The sequence below is a fragment of the Phyllobates terribilis genome, unplaced genomic scaffold (assembly GCF_046119375.1).
Source record: "Phyllobates terribilis strain yellow unplaced genomic scaffold, ASM4611937v1 Scaffold_1__5_contigs__length_1240528914, whole genome shotgun sequence".
NCBI classification, from domain to species: domain Eukaryota; kingdom Metazoa; phylum Chordata; class Amphibia; order Anura; family Dendrobatidae; genus Phyllobates; species Phyllobates terribilis.
Window position 1 is genome coordinate 566,034,533 of NW_027362761.1, and position 20,029 is coordinate 566,054,561.

Below are 20,029 nucleotides of genomic sequence, written 5' to 3' on the forward strand. Positions count from 1 at the left end.
GCAATGCCCCTTGAAACAGACGTGGATTACAGCATACTAAAAACATTCTACCCATTATTGGGGAGTGGGTCTCCCTTAGTGTTCACCTATGCATTGGAAAGCAAAAGCTGACTAAAATTAGGAGGAAATGCAATGCCCGTTGGAAGAGTCGTGGAGGTTAGAGGAAATTAAAAACAACATTTCAATGCCCCTTGGACGAGCTATGGAGTTCAGAGTGGTTTAACAAGACTGTTTTAATGCCCCTTGGAAGAGACGTGGAGGTCACAGTAGCTTAACAAGACGGTTTTAATGCCCCTTGGAAGAGACGTGGAGGTACCAGTGGAATAAAAAGACAATATCAATGCCCCTTGGAAGAGTGGTGGAGGTCGCAGTGGAATAAAAAGACAATATCAATGCCTGGCCTGCTTTAGGGCAGCATTGGACGAGCCCACCAGAGAACCAGACTCTTCCGGTGGGCCCTGGCTTTTCCATCAGGGGAGTTGAGAGTGCCAAGATGAGGAGCATGATGATGATCATAGAAGTTAGCGTCTGCTTTGTTTTCTTGGAATGCAAGCGCATGTACAGTACAGACCAAAAGTTTGGACACACCTTCTCATTTAAAGATTTTTCTGTATTTTCATGACTATGAAAATTCTACATTCACACTGAAGGCATCAAAACTATGAATTAACACATGTGGAATTATATACTTAGCAAAAAAGTGTGAAACAACTGAAGATATGTCTTATATTCTAGGTTCTTCAAAGTAGCCACCTTTTGCTTTGATGACTGCTTTGCACACTCTTGGCATTCTCTTGATGAGCTTCAAGAGGTAGTCACCAGAAATGGTCTTCCAACAATCTTGAAGGAGTTCGCAGGGATGCTTAGCACTTGTTGGCCCTTTTGCCTTCACACTGCGGTCCAGCTCACCCCAAACCATCTCGATTGGTTTCAGGTCTGGTGACTCTGGGGTCAGGTCATCTGGCGTAGCACCCCATCACTCTCCTTCTTGGTCAAATAGCCCTCACACAGCCTGGAGGTGTGCTTGGGGTCATTGTCCTGTTGAAAAATAAATGATGGTCCAACTAAACGTAAACCAGATGGAATAGCATGCAGCTGCAAGATGCTGTGGTAGTCATGCTGGTTCAGTATGCCTTCAATTTTGAATAAATCCCCAACAGTGTCACCAGCAAAGCACCCCCACACCATCACACCTCCTCCTCCATGCTTCACGGTGGGAACCAGGCATGTAGAGTCCATCCGTTCACCTTTTCTGCGTCGCAGAAAGACACGGTGGTTGGAACCAAAGATCTCAAATTTGGACTCATCAGACCAAAGCACAGATTTCCACTGGTCTAATGTCCATTCATTGTGTTCTTTAGCCCAAACAAGTCTCTTCTGCTTGTTGCCTGTCCTTAGCAGTGGTTTCCTAGCAGCTATTTTACCATGAAGGCCTGCTGCACAAAGTCTCCTCTTAACAGTTGTTGAAGAGATGTGTCTGCTGCTAGAACTCTGTGTGGCATTGACCTGGTCTCTAATCTGAGCTGCTGTTAACCTGCGATTTCTGAGGCTGGTGACTCGGATAAACTTATCCTCAGAAGCAGAGGTGACTCTTGGTCTTCCTTTCCTGGGGCGGTCCTCATGTGAGCCAGTTTCTTTGTAGCGCTTGATGGTTTTTGCAACGGCACTTGGGGACACTTTCAGAGTTTTCCCAATTTTTTGCACTGACTGACCTTCATTTCTTAAAGTAATGATGGCCACACGTTTTTCTTTACTTAGCTGCTTTTTCTTGCCATAATACAAATTATAACAGTCTATTCAGTAGGACTATCAGCTGTGTATCCACCTGACTTTTGCACAACACAACTGATGGTCCCAACTCCATTTATAAGGCAAGAAATCCCACTTATTAAACCTGACAGGGCACACCTGTGAAGTGAAAACCATTTCCGGTGACTACCTCTTGAAGCTCATCAAGAGAATGCCAAGAGTGTGCAAAGTAGTCATCAAATCAAAAGGTGGCTACTTGGAAGAACCTAGAATATAAGACATATTTTCAGTTGTTTCAAACTTTTTTTGTTAAGTATATAATTCCACATGTGTTAATTCATAGTTTTGATGCCTTCAGTGTGAATGTACAATTTTTATAGTCATGAAAATACAGAAAAATCTTTAAATGAGAAGGTGTGTCCAAACTTTTGGTCTGTACTGTATGTAGTAGCGGCTAGGCCTGAGGTGGTCAGTGTTTTGGCGCATATCCTACCTCCTCCGAGGATTGCTGGATGTTTTCCTGCTACTATCCCAGTTCTATGACTCCCGTTAAAACAAAGCTTCAGGTGATGAATGATGGATGAGGTGGTGGCAAAGGAGAAAGAGCAGGAGGAACAGGGAACATTCACATCAATATCAGGCCAGTCAACCACACGTCTTGTATGATATGTTTCTGTACCAAAAGGAGCTGTTCGACTACACAGTTAGAGGGCATACAGTGTGTGCAATGCCTACCAAAAATTCCGAGGCACTCCAATGCCCCTTGGAAGTGACATGGAGGTCAGAGGGCCTTAACTAAACCGTTTTTTCCATTTATAGCAACTGGGTCTCCTGTGCATTGTTGCCCTAAGCAGTGAATGGAAGGCTTTGCAAAAATTATGGGGAACTGCAATGGCCCTTGAAACAGACGTGGATTACAGCATATTAAAAAACTTCTACCCATTATTGGGGAGTGGGTCTCCCTTAGTGTTCGCCAATGCATTGAAAAGCAAAAGCTGAATAAAATTAGGAGGAAATGCAATGCCCGTTTGAAGAGTCATGGAGGTTAGAGTTAATTAAAAACAACATTTCAATGCCCCTTGGAAGAGTTGTGAAGTTCAGAATGGTTTAACAAGACGGTTTTAATGCCCCTTGGAAGGGACGTGGAGGTCACAGTAGCTTAACAAGACGGTTTTAATGCCCCTTGGAAGAGACGTGGAGGTCGCAGTAGCTTAACAAGATGGTTTTAATGCCCCTTGGAAGAGACGTGGAGGTTGCAGTAGCTTAACAAGACGGTTTTAATGCCCCTTAGAAGAGACGTGGAGGTCGCAGTAGCTTAATAAGACGGTTTTATTGCCCCTTGGAAGAGACGTGGAGGTTGCAGTAGCTTAACTAGATGGTTTTAATGCCCTTTGGAAGAGACATGGAGGTCGCAGTAGCTTAACAAGACAGTTTTAATGCCCCTTGGAAGAGATGTGGAGGTCGCAGTAGCTTAACAAGATGGTTTTAATGCCCTTGGAAGAAACGTGGAGGTCGCAGTAGCTTAACAAGATGGTTTTAATGCCCCTTAGAAGAGACGTGGAGGTCGCAGTAGGTTAACAAGATGGTTTTAATGCCCCTTGGAAGAGATGTGGAGGTCGCAGTAGCTTAACTAGATGGTTTTAATGCCCCTTGGAAGAGCCATGCAGTACAGCATCTTAAAAACATTATTCAAATTATTGGGGAGTGGGTCTCCCATAGTCTTTGCCTATGCCTTCCAAGCAAAAGCTGCCAAAAATTTAGGAGGGAGGAACTTGCAATGCTGGCAACATGGACCAAGGTCACCCTGGTGGTATAGTGGTGGTGGAGGCTGAGGGTAAGGAGAAGAGCAAAATACAGCCGAAATGAGGAAGCGTATACCCATGTGTGGGTGTGAAGCGGTGCATGGGAATACACCTCCCGAAATAACACAGTGGATTTGACTTTATGTTACTCTGCCGTCATTTGGTGGTGATGAGAAGTCTGGCCCAATCCAGCCCTTGTTCATTTTGGTAAGGGTCAGCTTGTCAGCATTGTCAGTTGACAGGCGAGTGCGCTTATCAGTTATAATTCCCCCAGCGGCACTAAAAACACGCTCCGATAACACGCTAGCGGCAGGGCAGGCCAGGACCTCCAAGGCATACAGAGCGAGTTCATTCCAAGTGTCCAGCTTGGATACCCAATAATTAAAAGGCACAGAGGAATCACGGAGGACGCTGGTACGGTCGGCATGGTACTACCTCACCATCTTTTGAAACTTTCCACTCCTTGTGAGAGTACCCCACGCCTCAAGGCCTGTAAGCTGGGCGGGTCTCAGAAAACTGTCCCAGAATGTTGACAGTGTTCCCCTGCCTCTGCTGAATTGGAGTTGCGTCTCTCTCGCCAGTACGCCTTGGTTGGTCAACGAACTGTGACCTCTGCCGCTAGCGTGTTCAGATGGGAATTTTTTTAACAGTTCTGCAGCAAGGGCCTTCTGGTATTGCCCCATTTTTGTAGACCTTTCCACCTCAGGAATAAGAGAGTGAAAGTTCTCCTTGTAGCGGGGGTCTAAAAGTGTCACCAATCAGTAATGACTGTCACCCAACATTTTTACAACGCGAGGGTCACGGTTAAGGCAGCGTAACTTAAAGTCAGCCATGCGTGCCAGACTGGTAACGGGCAAGACTTCCGTGTCCTCACCAAGATGACGACTGACCATGCTCTCCTCCTCCTCCTCCCCCCTGTCCTCAGGCCACCCACGCTGAATCGACTGTATGACAGTTGTACAGGTACTACCGTCTAGAGCGCATGATACCAGCTCCTGTTCTTTCTCCTCCCCCTCCTCTCCCTCATTGTTCCCCAATGCATGTTGGGATGAGATGAGGCTGGGCTGTGTGTAATCACCCGCTACGGCTTCTTGATCCATCTCATCATACTCTGGCTGCAATGCCTCCTCTTTAATTCTCTGCAGAGAACATTGCAAAAGACAGACAAGTGGAATGCTGACGCTAATAATGGCGTCATCGTCACTCACCATCTTGGTGGACTCCTCAAAGTTTGTCAGGATGGTACATATGTCAGACATCCAGGTTGACCAATGCCACGTCGGTTTTTCCAATGTAGATTTATAGTTATTTACTTTGATGACATATTGATTTACTCATGTTCTCATGAGGAGCATCTGGAGCATGTTCATTTGATAATTTAATTTATTCATTTAACCATTTCATCATTTATTTGCCAAACTGGACAAAATTCCAATTTGAGGTGCAACAGATTCATTTTTTGGGTCATTTGGTTTCGGAATCGGGATTTCAGAAAAAATCCCATTAAGGAACAGGCTGTCCTGGATTGGGTGCAACCCACCAACCTTTAAGAATTGCAGAGGTTTTTAGGCTTTGCTAACTATTACTGAAAGTTCATTAAGAATTTCTCAGTCATAGTTAACCCCCCTACTGATATAACCAAAAAGGGTACTGACCTCTAATATAAAAACATTACCCTGCATGATAGTAACGTCCTGTGTAATAAGGGCTGAGCAGGACCGCATCCCAAACATGGACACACAGCTATTGAGAAGCTTTTTAAATGTGATATCCAGCTCAAATGAAGGGTGGCCACACACTTACCTGCACTCAATGGAGAAACCAAAAGCTAAACCGCAAGAAATGAACTGGAGTCAAGTTGGTATACATGCAAAATAGAAACATGTTCTTTTATTTTCATGTTATTTTGTTAAAGTCAGCTGCAGGCTACAGAAAAACACAATGCACATCGTGGGAGCTGAAGAAGGTAAAAATAATTGTTTATTTTTTTAATATGTCGGTCAAGAGTGGCAGAACTGACATTATACCAGAAAGTGGCCCAGAAAGGGGGACACTATTCCAAGATAATGGTCATTATACCAGGAAGGGACCCAGGATGGAGGACATTACATCAGGAAGGGTCTCAGGATGGGGGCATTTTACCAGAATGAGGCCAAGGATGGAGGGCAGTATACCAGGGGGGACATTGTTATATGATGGGGGACATTATACCTAGTATTATTGGATGGGGGCCATTATACTAGGAAGGGGCCCATGATGGGCGGCATTATATCAGGATGGGGGATATTGTTACATGAAAGGGCCAGGATGGGGGACATTATTACAGTAAGGAGCACAGAAAGGGAGAAATTACACCAGGAAGAGGTCCAAAATGGGGAACGTTATTACTGTAAGGGGCGCAGGATGGTGGATATTATACCAGGAAGGGATCATGATTTGAGACATTATACCAGGAAGAGGGACATTTTACCAGAAATTGGCCCAGGATGGGGGACATTATACCAGTAAAGGACCTAGGAGGAAATACATTATTATAGGATGGAGGCGAGGACAGGGGACATTATTACAGAAAGAGCATTATTACAGAAAGGGGCCGAGGATTGAGGGCATTATACAAGTAAGGGGCCCCTAATGGAGGTCATTATACCAGGGTGGGGGACATTATTACAGGAAGGGACCAGGATGGGGACATTATTACAGTAAGGGGCCCAGTACATAGAATATTATGCATGGAAGGGGCTCAGAATGGGGGGAATTACTAGGAAACTAGTGGTCATTATACCAGGTAATGACTCAGGATGGAGGACATTACATCAGGAAGGGTCCTAGGATGGGGGATATTTTACCAGAATGAGGCCCAGGATTGAGGTCAGTATGCCAAGGGGGGGCATTGTTATATGATGGAGGACATTCTACCAGGAAGGGGCCCAGGATGTGGACCATTATTATTGGAAGGGGGACATTATACCAATAAGTGGCCCATGATGGGGCATTATACCAGGATGGGGGACATTGCTACAGGAAGGGGCATGGAGGGGGATATTATGCCAGGAAAGGTCTCGGGAAGGGAGAAATTACTAGGAAGAGGTACATTATAACAGGAAGAGGGTACATTATATTAGGAAGAGGGACATTACAAAAGGAAGAGGCCCAGGACAGGGGGGACATTAGACCAGTAAAGGGCCTAGGATGAAAGACATTATTATAGTATGGGGGCCAGGACGGGGGACATTATTACAGAAAGAGGCAGGGATGGGGGACATTATTATAGGAAGTGGCAAGGATGGGGGATATTATTACAGGAAGGTGCAAATATGGTTACATTATTACATGCAGGTTGAACACGTTTTTGTAGGATCTAGAACACTTCTAAGGCCCATACATCTGACCAACATGGAGGTGGGGGCCCAAGTCCAAATTTTGCAGTTGGGCCTATGGGACCCTAATTATAACACTGCCGTCCATCATCATCCGAATCCTGTAAGACAGTGAAGTCTAGGTGGAATTTCAGCCCAACAGAAATATTCCACCTGGAATTCTGCAAAGGACCTTCTACAGATCATTCAGAGCCCCTCCAGCAGTGCCTATCAGGCTGAGATGGGCAGATTCGCTCTACACCAAACAATCCAGAAGAGGATACACCTACATTGTAGCATTCCAAGTGCTTATCGCCATAATAGATGTCACTGGGCCCAGTCTGTAGTCTCTCTATAGACTCCGGTACATGGTCAACTTCTGTGAGGTGATGATATCGTTCCCCTAAGTCACTGACATACCTCTCTTAGCCCTCATCTGCCATCTTCCTCCTGATTCCATCTTTTGTCAGACTGCCGTGATTGCTGTTTCAGTCAGGGTAGGTTCAGGTGAGCTGTTTCAAGGGTCCTGGTTCATGGGAAGCATGTAGCATGGCTTTATGTTGATGGGAACTCGAATTATAGTATGCAGATGAGCCCTCTTTTGGACTGCAAAGTCTAGCGGGAATCTGCCCAACTCACCATGTTGGTGATTCTCTGATGGATCTTGAGAAGTTGCTTGCAGAATTCAAGGTGGAATATTTCTGATGGGCTCTCTAAGTATGTGTGAGGACCCCAACCTCATTGCCGTACAGGAAGATTGGGGTAATGGTGGAATAGAAGATTTTTAGCCAGACCCTCACTGGCGTCTTCAGATGGTAGAGTTTCCTTCAGATGGCATAAAAGGTCCTGCAGTCTTTGTCTTTTAGGATCTCAATGGCTTGTTTGAAACTCCCTGATTGATGGATTTTCAGGACCAGGTAGGTGCATCTGTCCGTTCTTGTAGGTTGGTAGTTAATAAGCACAAATAAGATGTTGGTCCGATCGTATCATTCTCCTCTAAACAACTATGATGTTTGTATTCTTTTGATTGATGAGTCTCTATCTATCTATCTATCTATCTATCTATCTATCTATCATGTATTTAGCTTTCCATCTCCTAATCCACCCCATTTATATTTATCCAAGTAGTTAGTTGGTATAGTTGGTCACTATAAGTCTAGAATAATAGAAGTTCTGGTTGTATGTATTCATTGGTCAGTGGTGACATGATGGAGTCTGACGGATTGTGAGCCTCATTCACTACATAAATGCTTCTTATTGAGCAGTGCACACGGTAACAATGGTCTCCAGCTGGCGGCCATCATAGTCTTATGGTGACCACACAATGCTATTTATCTGCTTTATAAATCCCTCTACAAAAGGCCCAAGCCTTCCCTCCCATGTCCCTGGCCGCCCTGCTCTATGGGGCAGCACAGCCGTCATTTCTCAGGGACACATTATTAAATAGCTAAACAACAGCCATGGACGGGCAATCATTTCCTAGGAGGAGAGGACCCTAAAACGAGTTGTCGGGAAGTTTTAGAACATTATGTAATTTAATGCAAAGAAAACTTTTTAGAATCCATACTCAGTTTTTAAGACTTTCCAATTAAATTTACTTCCCACAAATTCATATTCTCCTATGAAGACAATAGAAAGGACAATTAACAAAAATGTGACAGTAATTAAAAATAGGTAAATAAATAAGGAAAAGCAGAAAATAAAACAATACTAAAAATGTTTTATGCTTTTCTCACAATTTTTACATTTAAACTGAAACTTTAAACTGAATTATTAGTTTCATATTATTAGATTGCTTTTATTTCTCCTGTTATTATTTTATTATTACTATTGTATTAGTGTTGGTATAGTTTTATTATCATTAAAATTGTTCTTGCTCTTCTTCTTATGATTATTGTTAATAGTTTTATTAGTATTAATATTATAGCATTATTATTATTAATTGCATTACTAACATACTGTTTATTATTAGAGTTTTTACTATTTATTATTTTTTATTTATTTTCACATTATAATCAAACTAATAATAAAATGATTATTTATCTGCAATTCATTCAGATTATCAGATTAATTTGTATTAATTACTCCTATAATAAATAAATTAAATAAAATAAATCATAAATTAAATAAAAAAATAATATTTACTTTTACATAATAAAAAAAAGTAATAATTAAATAATAAGAAATTCAATTAAATAAATAAAATAAAATCCTTATTCTTAAAAGCTATAAGAATATAATTCAAGTAATCAATATAATAAGTTTTAATTTGTATTGTAACATATGTTTAAAAAAATTCTAATTGTTATAAACAGTCTCTTCTTCCTTTCACCTGAAGCTCAGCAAAAACTTTTCCTGACTACCCACACTTTCTTGCTTTCTTTACAGATTCATTCTTCTCCTCCTGTTATTCTGTGTTTTAGTAGAAGTAGGAGATGACAGTGAAGTCTACATTCAAATATATATCTATATTAATGATAGAAAGATAAGAGCTAGAGATAGATCAATAGAGAAATCGATATACTGGTTATAAAAAGTCTACACACCCCTGTTAACCCCTTAACGACCAAGGGTCTTTCTGTTTTTGTATTTTCATTTTTTGCTCCCCTTCTTCCCAGAACTTTTTAAATTTTCGTTCAATATGGCCATGTGAGGGCTTATTTTTTGCGGGACGAGTTGTACTTTTAAACGCCATCACTGGTTTTACCATATCGTGTGCTGTAAAACGGGAAAAAAATTCCAAGTGCGGTGAAATTGCAAAAAAAATGCATTTCCACAGTTGTTTTTTGGGTCATTTTTTTACCACGTTCACTGATTGCTAAAACTGACATGCCATAATTATTATCCAGGTCATTACAAGTTCGTAGACACCAAACATGTACAGGTTCTTTTTTATTTAAGTGGCGAAAAAAAAATCCAAAGTTTGCTAAAAAAAAAATGATGCCATTTTCCAAGACCCGTAGCGTCTCCATTTTTTGGGATCTGGGGCTGGGTGAGGGCTTATTTTTTGTGCGCCGAGCTGATGTTTATATTGATACTATTTTGGGGTAGATCTGATGTTTTGATCGCCCGTTATTGCATTTTATTGCAATGTTGTTGCGAGCAAAAAAACATAAATCTGGCGTTTAGAATTTTTTTATCGTTACGCCGTTTACCGATCAGATTAATTCTTCTTTTATATTGATAGATTGGGCGATTCTGAACGCGGCGATACCAAATATGTGTATGTGGAGTTTTTTTTTCATTATTTTATTTTGAATGGGGCGAAAGGGGGGTGATTTAAACTTTTATATTTTTTTTATTTTTTTAATATTTTTTAAAACTTTTTTTTTACACTTTCTGCTTGCTTCTATAGTCTCCATAGGAGACTAGAAGCTGCAGTTGTTTGATTGCTTCTACTGCATACAGACAATGAGCAGATCGCCTGTATGCAGGAGAAATGCTCCTGTGCTATGAGTGCCGACCACTAGGTGGCGCTCATAGCAATTGAGACATGACAACCACAGGCGTCTGCTGCAGACCCTGGGTTGTCATGCCCACCCATCGATGACCCGCGATCACGTGACGGGGTCACCGATGGGCGGGGCTTAGGACACGCTTCCCAGAGATTGACAGCGGCTTTTAACATGTTAACAGCCGCGGGTGGATTGCGATTCCACCCGCAGCTGTTGTGGGCACATGTCAGCGGTAATAATCAGCTGACATGGGCCTGGTTCAGGGCTATTAATGACCTGGTCGGAAAGGGGTTAAAATCTCATGTTTTTGTCATGTAAACAAAATCCTACCAAGGAGAATAATTTAGGAACTTGTTACGCGTCTCATAATCTGTACAAATCCATTGAGAAACAAACTGAAACATTTTGGGGTGCAAAAAGAAAAATAAAGAACTAAAATAATGTGGTTGCACAATTCTGCGCACCCTTAAACTAATACTTTGTAGAAGTCCCCTCTGAATTTCAGTCTTTTTAGGTAGGAGTCTATCAGCACATGGCATTTATAGAATTGGTGATCTTTGCCTGCTCTTCCTTGCAGTATCTCCACATCTGCCAGATTGACATCTCCTGTGTACAGCGCCCTCTTCAGATCACTACAGATTGTCACTTGGATTCAGGTCTGGGCTTAGGCTGAGCCAGTCAAAAACTCTGACCTTCTTCTTTGAAAGCCATGCTTTTATTGAATTGGAGGTAACTTCGAGTCATTGTTCTGCTGAAAGGTGAAATTTCTCTTCATCTTCAGCTTCTTAGCAGGGGCCTGCATTTATTGCTGCAAATTTGACTGGCATTTGGAATTATTCCTACTTCCCTCCCTCAACTAAATTCCCTGTTCCAGCTGCTAATAAATAGCCCCAAACCATTATGCTGCCTCCACCATGCTTCACTGTTGGTTTGGTGTTCTGTTGATGATGTGCAATGTTGGCTTTGTGCCAAACATACCTTTTAGAATTACAGGAAAAAGTTCAACCTTGGTCTGATAAGATCTTAACATATTTCTCATATGCTTTTGGCAGACTTGATGTAGGTTTTGGCAAAATCATAGGGCTTCCATGTTGCTATATATATATATGAAGAATACAAGAGATTGCTGTCACATGCAGTGCACAACCAGTGCTGCCATAAATTCCTGAAGATCCTTTAATGTTGCTATAGGTATCTTGGTAGCCTCCCAGATCAATTTTCTTTTTGTCTTTTCAGAAATTTTTGTGGGACGTCAAGTTCTAAGTAATTTCACTGTTGTGTCAAATTTAAGTCAATTCTTGATGATGTCTTCACAGGGTTCCATGACATATCTAATGCCTTGGACATTTTTTGGAAATTTCTCATGACTGATAACTTTCAACAATGAGACCCTATGCTGTGTTGTCAGCTATTTACGGACCACAGCTTTTGTCGTAAAATGCAGCTAAGAAAATTTCAGGAAAATCCTGCAAGAACATCAAAACTTTATATGAGATTAATCAGAATTGTTGTAAACTCTGCAACTGTGCACTGACTACTATGTAACATGAGTATAATTGTGATTGGCAAATTCTGAACATCCCAAATTATAAGAGGGTGCTCACACTTATGCAACCACCTTATTTTAGTTTTCTTGTTTTTATTTTATCCCTCAAAACAATTTCCGCTTATTTCACATTTATTTGTACAGATTATGGGTGAGGTTAAAGGTGAAAAACGTTCTAAAGTTATTCTTTTTGGTGTGAGTTTTTTACATGACAAATCTGGTGTGTAGAATTATTACATCCATTGTAAATACATACATACAAAGATAAGAAATAGTTACTGTGGATAGATTCTGTAGATGATTTTTAGATAGATACAGTAGATAAGGAATAGATACATAGATATGAGATAGATAATAGATAGATATATAGATACATAGATATGAGATAGATAATAGATAGATAGATAGATAGATAAATAGATAGATGATAGATAGATAGATAGATAGATAGATAATAGATAGATGATAGATAGATAGAGAGATAGATAGATAATAGATAGATACATAGATATGAGATAAATAATAGATATATAGATATATAGATACATAGATATGAGATAGATAATAGATAGATAGATAGATAATAGATAGATATATAATAGATAGATGATAGATAGATAGAGATAGATAGATAATAGATAGATACATAGATATGAGATAGATAATAGATAGATAGATAGATGATAGATAGATAGAGATAGATAGATAATAGATAGATAGATAGATAGATAGATAGATAGATAGATAGATAGATAGATGAATAGTCATGGTGGTCTCCTGCTCTTAAGCTAGGAAATACATGATCTCACTCAATCTTATTATTCTACCCTGTAAAGATTGTGTGAAAACAAGCTGTTTATGGGACAAGCTGATTATGTTAATCAATCCAATTTATAATTTATAATAGACCATTATGATAATTACCCAGAGACATCTGTCAGCCTAAGCAATGTCCACCCCAGTGTCGCACCACTTGTATTCACCCCCCACACGTAGGATATCTACTACTGTTACATCCAGATGCAGGTTCTGTTTTGGTAAAACTTATAGTGACATCACCAGAATTTACATAGGACCGGAGTTCGGCGTTATTTTAATACAGACAGTGATTGTGAACTTATTACTTTCCGTGCAGCCGCGAAGGGTTAAATAACGCATTTAGCTCCACTGCATAGAATAAAAGGGGGTAAACTATTTAAAACAAACATTGTGTTTGGGAGTTAAGCTCTGTGGATCTTGATGAATAGAAATTTGGGAGAGGTGGAGCTTGAGTTAGCGTCTTCTTCTCCTTATCCAGGTAGTGTCCATAAACACAAAGCCTCATCTAGTGGTGGGGATGTAACAGCTTTAGATGAGCACAGCAGGGGCAGCTGACACACAGCCACAAAGAACAGACATTACTTTAAAAGTCTTCAGCAAGCTGGGATTGAGTCACTCCTTCCTGAGAGGTCATAAGGAGCTGATCCTCTGCTCTTGAAGGACAGCTAGTCATCCACCGCTCAAGCAGAAGGATCTGATCCTGGCAGCCAGCTTAGAGGAATCAGCCTTTCTTAAGAGAGATTTGCAGCCTGTTGTTGCTAAAATATGTTAGCTCACTGCTATCCCTTATAATATTATATATAGGAATAGGCGTTTACTGCCTAAACGCTTCAAGGAACCATCTTCAAGAACCTTGGAACTCTTTAGAAATCTCACAAAAACTCATGGACTTGTAGATTTTTCTTCACCTACTTTGGAAAGTATCAATAAGATCATTGGCAACATAGATATAAAATAAGAAAAAAGGTAACCCCCAATGCATCTCCACAGTCCTTCACTTATGGCAGAAGGAAACTTCTCTCTTTCTGGACACTTAGTGAGAAGTCCTGTCGGAAACCCATCCAGGATTCACAGCATAGAGGCTATTTTAGGATTTTCCAAAGACGACGATGTTCTGAGCTCATTCCAACCAGAGGGCAGTCCCAGGAATGGCAAGGAAGCTGAGAAGAGGAACTCTCGACACTGTCATCACAAAATGGCTGAGGATATACAACTACAGCAGAGCCAGATAGAAGACAGGCAGGAGGACAACTATGGGGGTAAGTGACTAGACATACAACCTATGGTTGAGTTCTTCTCTTTGTACGTTGGCCAAGGTCTGATTCTTTAATTTCCACATAAGGACGCATGACTTTATAATTGATGGTTGACACTCTTCAGAGATTGACAAGTATTTCTTTACTTTATAGGTGGTCACAGGACCACTTATAAAGTAGTTGATACATTGTTAAGATTCTTTGTGACTTCCTCGATGGTCCCAGAAACACCAAAAGTAGACTAAGTAAGCTAAATTCTTATTGTTACTTTTTAACCGAATTCATTAAATGATCAAGTAGTGGCTTTTCAAAGTGATCAATCATTTGGTGGCAACTGGTATCTTGTAGGGTTACCTTCTAAATAATATGAACCTTCTGAACCTATTACAGATACGTACTGTAGCAAAACTTCCAGTGAGTGCTTGAGCCCAGGCTTATCGGCAAATAACAGTGACCACAAACTATCAGACGATGAACAACCCAAGAAGAAACACCGGAGGAACCGAACCACCTTCACTACTTACCAACTCCATGAGCTAGAGAGAGCTTTTGAGAAGTCACATTACCCAGATGTGTACAGCAGAGAGGAACTGGCCATGAAGGTGAACCTCCCAGAAGTAAGAGTCCAGGTAAGATAAAACTGGATTATTAAACACCTAACGCTCAGCAAATCAAAAGGATTGTTATGTTTCTAATCCAGTTATAGTAATTATAAGCCAACCTTACTCATGAGCTGAAGAGTAATTTAATTAGGACCTCTGCAATTAGTAGAGATCACTCAGATGCCTTTAATGTACTAATACTCTGCAGGATGGACACAAATCATGGGAAATTGTATGAGCAAAAATAAGAATAAGTTTCATAGTAATCATAGAAAAATCAATCAATGTGTAATAAGAAATTAGACCCGAAACCTAAAGTTTTTGAGTACAGTTTGTTGCATTTTCTACAAATAATTTACTGAAAAAAATTAAGTAATATATAAGAAAGAAGACAATTTTTCAGAGCGTTTAAAACAGAAATAAATGAGCAACTAAAAAATGAATATCTTTTTGTTGCATTACAAAAAGGTAATTGTAGAAATAAATCAATAACTTAAAAAATATATCAAATATCTTTATACTTTTTTCTTTCTTTAAAAGTTTGTTACAGAAATTTGATAACTTTTTCAACGTTGTTACTACATATCAAAACTTTGATCTTCGGTTCACTTGAGAATACTTGTCAGAGCACGTCTATCGATTTACAGTAATTCGAGGAAAAAATAGTGAAGATCAGGTTGTCCATAATTGCTCTGAACAAAATATTTAAAGCCCGTGAAATAAAGTACAAAAGGTAGAAATAAGAGATCATCTCGCTCATTTGTGTCACGAAAGTCCAGAAATAAAGTAAATAACGAATAAATAAAATAAAGTGATAATGTAATATATATATATATATATATAAATATATATAAATATCTATATATGTATATATATATATAATATATATATATATATATATATTTTTTTTTTTTTACTTATTTAGTTTATTAAATGAATTTAATATTGCTATGTTATATTTTGGAATAAGTCATTGAGGTTTAGTTTCTTAATTTATCAGGTAATCATTTAATAATTTATGATACATAATATAATAATTAATTAAATAAGTAATAAATACAATTTTGATGATATTAATAAAATAATAATAAAAATAACAATTCTTAAATTTTATTTTTCATTTATTTTTTTCTTTCCATAATAAATTATGCATTTACAGATATTGTAACAAATCATCCGTGTAATTATTTGTGCTACATCTATAAATGCAGTTTCATTTAAATAAGAAAAATATAGAAAAACATTTTTTAAATATTTTTAAAACGAATTTGCAAAACAAAATAATTATGATTACAAACTTTATATTGAATTGTCAACAGCCTCTAGCAGAAATGTAGTAATGTGTGCCACATGAAACGTTATAATATATAAGCTATGTAATCCATGAGAAAAATGTGTTTTTTTTTACATACATTGTCCAAATCAGAATTTATCACATATCACAGGAAATTCTTTCTAAGTTTACCTTATTATTTTTTTAATATAAAATAGTTTAAAAAAATTACAAAATTTATAGAATTGTCAAATTCTAATATTCATGTGCTGTCAATGGAAGAGAAATTTTTAAGAAATAATTTATGATTTAGGTAATATTGAAATTAAGCCATGAAGTACCGGTATATAAAAAGAGAGTGGCTGTGTATTTTTTTTTTTAATGTAAGGTTTTAGGGCATAAAACTTGTTTTCTGTATCCTTTCAAAAAGTTTATTGAACACTTTTAATAATATTTCAAAAACTTTGTAAAAAGGGCATGTATATTATTATTTTTTTATTATTATTATTATTATAGCTAAAATAAATCACTAGTAGTAGTAGTGTAAATAGTAGTAGTTGTAGTATTTGTACTAATATTTTAATAAGTATCTTATTTTAACTATTTTACATTATTTGCACGTTTGTGTATATTTTTTTAGCCCTCATTTCATAATAGATCAACAAATAATAATAATAATAATAATAATAATAATAATAATAAAAAACGAAGTCAGGAAAGTTTTACAAACTTCTTGCTATATTGACCTTAGGTCTCTTTTACGATACAATCTTGTCCTTCTGAGTGGTGAGGCAATATTAAAATAGTTTCAATGCAGTTTTTCACACCATGGGAAGTAAGAAATTCATTTTTTTATCAAGCTTATAGCCGAGACTGCGCTAAATTATAAGGAGGGTTAAAGGGGCTGGCATCAGTAGTCTTCTTTATTTTCTATTCTTCATCATGAAGTTAGTAAAACTGTTGATTTCCATGCCTTAGCAGCAGACCTACTATACATTAAACTCTCTCTCTCTACATATATATATATATATATATATATATATATATATATATATATATATATATATATATAATTTATATATGTCAGTAACAACCCTTCCAATCCACACAGGCAAAGAAGTGAAACCATAGATGTCCATAAATTAAGTTATGTGTAATAATGAGAAATGACACAAGGAAAAAGAATTGATCAACTGAAGAAGGAGAGGTGAAAAAAGGCATGGAAATCTATCAGTAATTAGAAAGCACTCCTGCCAAGTATTATTTTTCACTATCAGCTGGTTTAACTGATGGTCTACAAAAAGTGTCTCATTACCCAGGAGCCACACAAAAACATCTCTTGATGGGTGATATAAGTGAGCTGTCTCGAGACCTTCACAACCTTATTGTTGCAAAATATACTGATGGCATTGGTTACAGAAGAATTTAAAAACTACTGAAGGTTCCAGTGAGCACTGTTGGAGTCATAATCTGGAAGAGGAAAGAACAACACTTCACCATAAACCGACCATGACAAGGTGTTCCCCGCAAGATTTCACACAAGAAATTATCAAAAGAGTTGTACAAGAGCTAAGGACCACCTGTGGAGAGCTACAGAAAGACCTGGAATCAGCAGGTACAAATTTTTCAAAGAAAATAATAAGTAATGCACTCAGCCTCCTTTGCCTGTATGTACGTTCACCACGCAAGACTCCATTGCTGAACAAAAAGCATGTTTAAGCATGTTTAAAGTTTGCTCACCAACATTTAGACAAGCCTTTGAAACGCTGGGAGAATTTAGTCTGGTCATATGAGACCAAAATTGAAGTCTTTGGTTGCCATAATACACACCATATTTGGAGGCTAAAAGGTGCTGCATACCACCCCAAAAATAGCATACCAACAGTGAAGTTTGAAGGTGGGAACATCATGGTGTTGGGATGTTTTTCAGCAAACGGCACTGGCAAACTTCATATGATTGAAGGAAGGATAGGAAGGATGAATGGACAATTATAGCGAGACATTTTTGAAAGCAATCTTCTGCCATCTGCCAGGACGATAAGGATGAAACAAGGGTGGATATTTCATCAAGACAATGATCCCAAACACACAGCCAAGGAAACTCTCAATTGGTTTCAGAGAAAGAAAATAAAGCCGCTAGAATGGCCGAGCCAATCACCGAACCTGAATCCAATAGAAAATGTATGGAAGGAACTAAAGCTCAGGATGTGAAGATGAAGAGTGTTTGTGTGGATGAATGGACCAAAATCACTCCTGAGCAATGCCTGCGACTAATTTCTCCATACATGAGGCGTCTTGAAGATTCATCAGCAATAAAGGCTTTTTTACAAAGTATTAAATAAATTTCAGTAATCGTGTTCAATACTTTTTCCATGTTATTTCTCATTATTACACATAACTTAAGTTATGGACATCTATGGTTTGATCTCTTTGCCTGTGTGGATTGGATGGGCTATTACTGACATCTGGTGAGAATTTCATGTCAATAGCTCCTTTAGAAATATATTTACTTAGAAAATTGGTGACATGTTCAATACTTATTTCACCCAATATGTGTGTGTATGTGTAATACATACACACACACACACACACATATATATACACAGTATATGAATTTATATAAGATATGACAAAGGGATTTTCTAACAATTATTATCTTGTTGTGTCCATCTTAAGTTAGCTACAAATTATCCAAGATGTTTACTGAAGCAGGTTGCTCTTTGCCAAAAATTCTATTTTTACCCAAGGACCTCCAAAAACCTTGCTCCGGCCCCATATATTGTAGAGTTGAGTTTGTAGACCACACTTTGTAGTTGAGTTTTTCTGATCTATGAAGTTGAATCTGTTGATGGCACAAGATCACATTACTTCTCCAAAGAGTTAAATGACAACTTAATTTCCTCTTCTTGTGTATGTATCTTTATGTTGTATTTGATGACTTTTTACATCTAAATTCCATAATTTATTTTTACAGGTTTGGTTTCAAAATAGAAGAGCCAAATGGAGACGACAAGAAAAGTTGGAGGTGACGTCCATGAAGCTTCAAGATTCCCCAATTCTTTCCTTCAACCGATCTCCACAACCTCCAGCCATGAGCACCATCAGCACAAACCTGCAGCTAGATTCTTGGCTTACTCCACCCATGTCCAACACCACTGCCCTACAAACCCTGCCGGGATTTGTGACCACCCCACAGAACATTCCTGGCAGTTACACCCCACCACCTTTCATGAACACTGCACCTGTTGGCCACGCTCTACAACCACTGGGTTCAATGGGGCCACCACCTCCATACCAGTGCGGGGCCAACTTTGTGGACAAGTATCCTCTCGAAGAAGTAGACCCTAGAAACACGAGTATAGCAGCATTGAGGATGAAGGCAAAGGAACACATTCAGTCTATGGGAAAGCCTTGGCAAACCATATAATGTAGGCTGATCCTGGAAATGTGTTCACACTAAAGGACTATGTGGACAGGAACATTATGTGCCAAGCACAGACTCAGCATCCATCTTCCATTTTGAACCACTCGTAGACTGCGTCTAGGATCATGCAGCTTCCTATTTTATATAGAAATTTTGGATTTAATTAATGACTTCATGTTTACATCATTAAAACTATTCTCATGTAAAGTAAAAAAAAAATCACCAGTGAATATTAAATTTCAAAAGTTCTTAGTTACATGTTTCTGGTAACGCTAGATGACCACCTGACCACCGTCAGTGCCACCATGACAGTTCCTGCCTAATATAGAGCCCAGGGTGGCAGTGGTATAGTGGGGGTTGTGTTTGCCATTCACAACTATAGATAAAATGCAATAGTAGCAGTACTGGTTTCCACTCAGCTTTTCCAAAAACAGCTTTTAATTTATAATTTACCGATTTTTTTTAAATATATGGGAAAGGTTGTAAAGATCTCAGTGCTGATTAGGCAACAGGGAAATGTTGTAGCTCTTTGTAGGCTGTAGGGTGAACGACCACCACGACTTATGTATTTAAGAATATCAGAACATGTAAATATTGGAGGAGGGAGACATCTGATTATTAAACTGAATTCACAATTTAACGTTTCCAGCGTCTGATGATATCCTAGAAAAAAACATTTTAACTACTGCCGAACGTGACCTCTGAAGATCAAGCAGTGACCAGAAAGTAGAATAGCAAGCACATGAC

At 38.7% G+C, this 20,029-nt stretch overlaps 1 protein-coding gene across 1 annotated transcript; it reads left to right on the forward strand.

The window, feature by feature from the left end:
- The first annotated feature begins 13,239 nt into the window (after window positions 1-13,239).
- On the forward strand, window positions 13,240-20,027 carry RAX (retina and anterior neural fold homeobox). Its single transcript, XM_073655090.1, has 3 exons — window positions 13,240-13,986; window positions 14,374-14,612; window positions 18,833-20,027. The coding sequence occupies exons 1-3, from the start codon at window positions 13,704-13,706 to the stop codon at window positions 19,283-19,285; spliced, it is 975 nt and encodes a 324-aa protein (XP_073511191.1). The 5' UTR covers window positions 13,240-13,703; the 3' UTR covers window positions 19,286-20,027.
- Window positions 20,028-20,029: the final 2 nt, after the last annotated feature.

Bases quoted from the DNA above. Each gene is read 5' to 3' on its own strand.
- RAX (XM_073655090.1), top strand. From the start codon at position 13,704: ATGCATCTCCACAGTCCTTCACTTATGGCAGAAGGAAACTTCTCTCTT. The intron at 13,987-14,373 runs GTAAGTGACTAG...AACCTATTACAG, and splicing joins GCAGGAGGACAACTATGGGG to ATACGTACTGTAGCAAAACT. The intron at 14,613-18,832 runs GTAAGATAAAAC...TTATTTTTACAG, and splicing joins TCCCAGAAGTAAGAGTCCAG to GTTTGGTTTCAAAATAGAAG.